At 41.6% G+C, this 7,443-nt stretch overlaps 1 protein-coding gene across 1 annotated transcript; it reads left to right on the forward strand.

Moving 5' to 3' along the window:
* Positions 1 to 813: 813 nt before the first annotated feature.
* On the forward strand, positions 814 to 1,974 carry LOC122043829 (desiccation-related protein PCC13-62-like). Its single transcript, XM_042604403.1, has 3 exons — positions 814 to 1,151; positions 1,235 to 1,460; positions 1,547 to 1,974. The coding sequence occupies exons 1-3, from the start codon at positions 814 to 816 to the stop codon at positions 1,922 to 1,924; spliced, it is 942 nt and encodes a 313-aa protein (XP_042460337.1). The 3' UTR covers positions 1,925 to 1,974.
* The last annotated feature ends 5,469 nt before the right edge of the window (positions 1,975 to 7,443 follow it).

Genomic DNA, 7,443 nt, shown 5'->3' on the forward strand with positions numbered 1-7,443 from the left:
AACCTACAATAGCGTCGAGGAGAAGTTGATCTTAACGAAGCCAGAGAATATGATCAGGATTCGCCTAGGGGAGCATAGCGCCTGTAGGTGTTATCTGCGTAGGGGGCAGGAATGTGAGCCACCGACAAATCCTAGTAAGTCATATCTGAATAAAAGAGACGTGAACTACAAGTGCTAGAAAAATAATTGGAAGTGGTGAGTTTCAAAGGTGTCTGAGCATTGACGTTGAGAACCACAAGGCAGAAAGGTGAATCGGGAGCATTTGTGAGAGATAATCGACGGGTGATGTCGTGGGCGACAGCTAATGTAGGAGGCAGTCGGTGGGTATTAAGGTTTGAGGGCGACAAAATTACTGTTAAGCTTAGCTTTTTGATATCATATTGACAATAGAATACACTATTTTATTAATAATAATATATGGTATATAAATATTATTACAAGTATAAAATAGGAAAATACATAAATTAGGAAAACATACTAAAAAAATGCTGGGAAATAAATAAATAAATATTAATTATTACAAGTATAAAATAGAAAAAAAATACCTAAATTAAGAAAACACATTGAAATAAATAAATAAATATTGATTATTACACATGTAAAATAGGAAAATACGAGAAACACATTAAAATACTGGAAATAAATAAATAAGTTTTCCATAATAATAATTATTACAAGTGTAAAATAAAAAAAAATACATAAAATTGGAAAACGCATTAATATCCCGCTCAGCTCAGCTCGATCTATATAAAGCCAGGGAACCCTCTTGATCTCGTGCATCAGACTCGCTTGCTTGGAGCTTGGTCGATCGGCATGGCTTTTGTGGCGGTCCGTGTCTTGTCTCTCTTCGTCCTCTCCACGGCCGCGGTCGTGACGGTGATCGGAGCAGCCAAGAATCCAACATGTGGGTCGCCGACGATCGGGGAGCCGTTGTTCCCCCTGGACAGGGACTTGCTGCAGTTCGCGCTGAACCTGGAGCACACGGAGTGTGACTTCTTCCTGTTCGGCGCCCTCGGCCGCGGGCTCGACTCCGTCGCGCCGGAGCTGGCCATGGGCGGGCCGCCGCCGATCGGCGCGAGGAAGGCCAACCTCGACGCGACCACAAAGCTCATCATCGAGGAGTTTGCCTACCAAGAAGTCGGCCATTTGAGGTATATATTCATTAAATTAAATTACGCCTCCTGATTCACTCTGAACTAGCTGATCGATCGCGCATCGTAACTGATATATGAAGGGCGATCAAGAGCACTGTCGGAGGGTTCCCGAGGCCTCAACTCGATTTGAGCGCTCACAACTTCGCGAACATAATGGACAATGCTTTGGGATACCATCTGAATCCTCCATTTGATCCCTACGTTGACACTCTCAATTACCTCCTCGCCTCCTACGCGATCCCTTACATGGGCCTGGTCGCCTACGTCGGCGCAAACCCCAACACCAATGGCTTCGTCGCCAAGAGGGTAATCCTAGAGATCGATCGTCGAATGGCTTAATTATATATATATAGAGAGAGAGATTAACTGTTTGTAACTGTAAATTTGCGCAGCTTTTGGCGGGATTGCTGGCCGTGGAAGCTGGGCAAGATGCGATCATAAGGGCGATTCTGTATCAGCGCAAGGACGAGCTGGTGGCGCCGTACAATATCACGGTGGCGGAGTTCACGGTTCGGATATCGGAGCTGAGGAACCGGCTGGCGATGTGCGGCATGAAGGACGAAGGGCTGCTGGTGCCGCGGGAGCTGGGGGCCGAGGCAAGGATGTCCACCAACATACTGTCGGCCAACAAGGATTCCCTCGGCTACAAGCGAACTCCGGCAGAGGTGCTCCGGGTGGTGTATGGGACTGGGAGTGAGCATGTGCCCGGAGGGTTCCTCCCTAAAGGCGGGGATGGGAAAATCGCAAGGGCATTCTTGGCATCTCCTTGAGAAGAGATTAGAGTGATAGCTCGGATTGAATAATGATGGCATCTATGAGATTATGTGTATACTCGCGTTGTAATCTTCGAGATTATGTGTGAGTGTCCATCTCAAGCAATATATTTGGGCTTTATTTTAACATAAATTTGTAAAAGAGGCAAAAACGGAAACTGATCAGAAACAGTCAACGGACAAACAAAAGTCAACCTCATCGTCAATCATACAATTATGCACACACATAAAATGCCCTTGACATGTCCAAGGATCCAATCACACACAATCATTATAAATCACAATAGTTGGAGTCTGTAATCACAGAGTTAGCATATTCTACTATTATCCTACCTAAATTATGTATGACATGTATATAATTAAACTGAAAATCAAACATACAGAGACAAACTCTAACTCTGATAACAATTGTTGGTTGCTACTCGAAATATCGTACCGGTTGTAACGACCCGCCTTCTACTGACTAGGCTGTAAGACCGGGGGTTACATTATGCTAAACTATTCTTGGGATATCACTAAGTATCAAGGTGCGGAAAAGTTGAAATAATTAAAACTCTCTGCTATTTTCTATAAAATCTAGAAATTAAACTCAGAATACACTTCTGAAGTTGTACATATGCTAAAGAAGGGAACTTAACTTTCTATTTGATCAAAAAGTTGAAATTTGACACTTCTAGCTGAAATCAGACATTCCAATCGATCGGCTGATCGATTGGAGTGGTCTGATCGATCCACTGATCGATTCAACGTGCTACTGTGCACGGGATCAATTCTGGATCGATCGGCTGATCGATCCAGCCTGGCCAATCGATCCGATAATCGATTCAGAGGCTCTCTGTTCACAGAAATTAAATTCCCGATCGATCGGCTGATTGATCCATGGCCGATCGATCAGCTAATCGATTCAACAGCTCTCTGTACGCGACATATTACCTCCCAATCGATCGGCTGATCGATTGGGGACCCTCCAATCGATCGACTGATCGATTGGAGCTCTAATTTCTGCTGCATTTCAGAATTTCGTGTACAACATGGATATATCAACTAATAAACACTAAACTCTTACTAAACAGGTCATGATTCATAACTTACCGACTAACATCAAGGTAACTAGAAGTCTAGGCATAACCTAATGCATACCTTCACGATTCATAACATTTAGACACTAAAAAGGTGCAGAAAATAAACTATAAGGAGTTCTAATCCTTTAACTTGCTGGTCTCCAAGGTCTTTATTCCAAGTTCCTTCTCACACACATCTGGTCGCATTGAACTCTAGCCTCCGATAATCCATCTTCCCTTTACCTTTATCTGTAGTATAAGGAAAATGAAACTATAAGCTTGGGAGCTTAGTAAGAACCATCTACCTCACAAAAACATGCATTCAAAGAAATCATGCTTTCAAGAATGCTATTTGAAATACATGCTGATGATCATGCTGAACATGCTAAAATATGGCATATGGACATACAAGTCATGACAATCAAAAACTGAACATAAAGCTAATTGATATATCAATAAGAAAAATAAACTAAAGTTGAGCTGTATTCACATATCTGGTTTGTGAAGTTTGAAAACTATTTTCATAAATAGATAAAAATACTAATCATGTTGCTGATGGACTCGGCAACTGTACTTGCTATGCGCGCATCCCTAACTAAACCCGAGGTAGCTAGTCCCGAATCTAGTAGGGTTTACTAGGTTATCTAAACATAGGGACGACTATGGGAGCCCAACCCAAGGACATCTGAGAGTCCAGTACAGTGCCACTGATAAAAGTAAAATACTGTTCATAACTGATTTTTCTCATCTTGCTTTTACTAGGTTATCTGAACCTAGAGCTAGGTTATTTGAACCTAGAGGCAACTATGGGAGCCCACCCATTGGACCGTAGTCCCATATAAACTGAAGCAATGCTATGTATGCTATTTAAAATGCAACTATGGCATTTAACTGAACTATTAAAATGCCTACTGTAGCATATAACTGTACTAGTCATTTTATCGAGCACCTGGCGTGCTCTAACTCTGCATATGGCTGCACTAAGGGTATAAAAGCGAACTAAGAACATAAAAGCATACAATTAGCTACTTATACTACAGGTGAGGGGTTACTTATATCCTGCGCTAAGGTTCCTTACAATCTGATCGCTAAGTTTCCGGAGAAGAAGATCTCTTCGACGATCTTCTTACGTCTACGCGTTCTTCTCGCGGAGAGGAACGTCCTCGTGCCGGAGTTGTCGCCGGAAAGTGTTCCTACAATCCTAGGGATGGAACCCTAGGTTTCTTGGGACTTGTGCACCGAGAGGGTGCGGGAGAGAGAGAGGGGTCGGCGGTGAGGGTTTGAGGGGAAAGTTGTCGATCAAATAATAAATCCCCACTTAATTTCCCCTATTTATGTTAAGTGGTTAATACTTCCCAACTTACTCATAAATATAATTTCTCTCCTTTCCTTTCAGCACACCCCTGCTGGGGCTCCTTGGTTACTAGAGTCATCTATAAGTCGTAGGGTCTAATAGGTCTCGGGTTCAAATCCCGCTTAGGCTGTTTTATGTTTTTATTTAATTTTTCTACTTCTGCTACTCCAAAAATTCCATAAAAATATCCTAAAATTTCAGAAAATAATAGAATATTTCTAAAATTAATTTGAGAATTTTTGGGCGTTACAATCCCCCATACCTTATAAAAAGTTCATCCTCGAACTTAGAATAACTCTGGGTACTTCTGTCTCATACTAGCTTCTGTCTCCCAAGTTGCCTCTTCTGTTGTGTGATTTTGTCAAATAACTTTTACTAATGGTACCTCATTATTCCGCAATTTCTTAACTGCTCGGTCTATTATCTGAATAGGTCGACTGTCATAGCTGAAGTCTTCGCGGACTTGTACCGACTAAGGCTCAATCACCTGGGTGGCATCTGGGATGTGCTTCTTCAGCATAGAAGCATGAAATACGTTATGGATAGCTGACATCTCCTGGGGTAGCTCTAGCTCATATGCTACCTTGCCAACTCTTCTAGTGATAAGGTATGGTCCCACATATCTAGAACTTAATTTGTCCTTCTTCCCAAAACGCATTACTCCCTTCATAGGAGCCACTCGGAGAAATACTGTATCCCCAACTGAAAACTCTAAGGGTCGGCGTCGTGTATCAGCATAGCTTTTCTGGCGGCTCTGAGCTGTCTCTATCCTCTGGCGGATCTGCTGTATAGCTGTTGTGGTATCTGCTACTAGATCTGTCTGAAGTTCTAGTTCTTTCTGTTCACCACTTTCATACCAACAGATTGAAGATCTACACCTCCGCCCGTAGAGAGCCTCGTAGGGTGCCATGCCGATAGTGGCCTGATAGCTGTTGTTGTATGCAAATTCTGCTAAACACAGATATTTGCACCAACTTCCCTTGAAGTCTAGGGCACATGCTCGGAGCATATCTTCAAGTACCTGATTTACTCGCTCCATCTGACCATCTGTCTGAGGATGGAAAGCTGTGCTAAACTTTAACCTGGTGCCCAGTGCTAACTGTACACACTCCCAGAAGTGTGATGTGAATCTACCGTCTCTATCTGAAATGATGGTCCGTGGGACTCCATGCAGTCTGACGATCTCCTTGAGATACAGCTGAGCTAGTTGCTCCATGGAGTATGATATCCTGATAGCTAAGAAGTGGGCTGATTTAGTCAATCTGTCGACTATTACCCAGATGACATCAAAACCATTCGTGGTTCTGGGTAGTCCCACTATAGAATCCATGAAAATATCCTCTCACTTCCATTCTGGGATTTGAATGGGCTGCAGAACTCCTCCTGGTCTCTGGTGTTCTGCCTTGACCCTCTGGCAGGTCAGACAGGTACTGACATATCTAGCGATGTCTCTTTTCATCCCAGGCCACCAAAAACGTTTCTTTAGGTCTTGGTACATCTTAGTGGAACCAGGATGCATCGCATAAGGAGTCTTGTGAGACTCGTCTAGGATCTTCCTTCATAGTTCCTCCTGATCTGGAACGCACAGTCTATCACCAAAATATAGTACCCCACTATCAGATACTCTGAACTCTCGACTTTCTGATTCTGCTAACCCTTGCTTGATTTTCTGAATTTCAGGGTCCTGCTCCTGAGCTGTCTGGATGTCACCAAGCAGGGTAGATGCTAATGTCATAGTAGAGAGTTGCCCATCTACAAGTTCGAGACCGAAATCTGTAATCTCCTTTTGTAGGGGCGGTGACATGGCTGTTAGAGTGTATACTAAAAGCCTAGCTTTTGGTATAAACATTTATCTAGAAATAAGAATCACATTGGTCAAATGTCTACATTTATGATAAATGTAGTTGTTCAATTAATTTATATTGTAGATAACATGGTGTGTGGTGTCACACACAGAAGATCATGTTATCGGTTTCCTTATAAATTATAAACAGTAGCTCACGACTAAAATGGAAAGGAACAAACCATTGGAAGGTCGTAGTGTAATTATGTATTAGTTTATCTTAACTATATAATTACACTAGTACACTTAGAGTGTATTGATTAGGACCATTAGAGGTCGTTTCTTTTATACTGACTTTATAAAGAAACAAAGACCTCAGTTATTATGGAAGTGTGTGCTCTTAATCCTAATATAATAACAAGCACATATATTTGATATTTATTTCTTTAATTTATCAATGGGTGAGATTTAGTTCGATGAATCAATAAGCCCGATAAGTTGGGAAATGATATCACTTATAGTGTGTGTTGTTGATTATAGAAGGAAACTGTGTCCTAGTGATCTAGGTTGAGAATGTCCCCAAGAGGAGCTCATAAGGATTGTCATGTTAAACCCTGCAGGTGGACATAGTCCGACATGACGATGAAGTTGAGTGGTACTACTCTTGGAGCTAGATATTAATTAAGTGAGTTGTCAGTAACTTACTTAATTAGTGGACATTTGTTATCTTAAACACAGGGAGACTAACACACTCATAATAAGAAGGAGCCAAAATGTAATTTGGGATTGGTGCGTAGTTCAATAATAGTTCTTTAGTGGAATGAATTATTATTGATGAAATTAAGTTGTGTGTTGGCGAACACGGGATGCTTAATTTCATCGGAGACCAAAACCAATTCCTCCTCTCGGTCCCTATCGTAGCCTCTAGTATATAGAGATTTATACCCACCGATACCCACCTTCTTACCCATCCAATGGGGCCGGCCAAGCTAGCTTGGAACCCAAGCTAGGGCGCCAAGACCAAGTGGATGAGTCAGTAGGTGGCCGCCAAAGCTTGGGTCCCAAGCTTAGGTGGCCGCCACTAGAATATTAAAAGGATTTTTATTAAAATTATTTCTTATGTGGATATCATGATTTTAAAGAGAGCTTAAAATTAAAAATTTCCTTTTATAACTTTCTACAAAAGATTAAGAGAAGAGATTAATCTCTTTCCTTATTTGTAGATTAAAAGGATGGTTTTAATTTTTTGGTAAAAACTTTCCTTATTTGTAAATCATCTACATGTTTAAAAGAGAGTTTAAAATTTGAAATCTTTCCT

The sequence above is a fragment of the Zingiber officinale genome, chromosome 2A (genome assembly GCF_018446385.1).
Source record: "Zingiber officinale cultivar Zhangliang chromosome 2A, Zo_v1.1, whole genome shotgun sequence".
In the NCBI taxonomy this organism is placed as follows: domain Eukaryota; kingdom Viridiplantae; phylum Streptophyta; class Magnoliopsida; order Zingiberales; family Zingiberaceae; genus Zingiber; species Zingiber officinale.

Excerpts from the sequence above, each read along its gene's own strand:
- LOC122043829 (XM_042604403.1), top strand. The coding sequence starts at position 814 with ATGGCTTTTGTGGCGGTCCGTGTCTTGTCTCTCTTCGTCCTCTCCACG. Across the intron at positions 1,152-1,234 it reads CAAGAAGTCGGCCATTTGAG|GGCGATCAAGAGCACTGTCG; the intron begins GTATATATTCAT and ends TGATATATGAAG. Across the intron at positions 1,461-1,546 it reads ATGGCTTCGTCGCCAAGAGG|CTTTTGGCGGGATTGCTGGC; the intron begins GTAATCCTAGAG and ends AAATTTGCGCAG.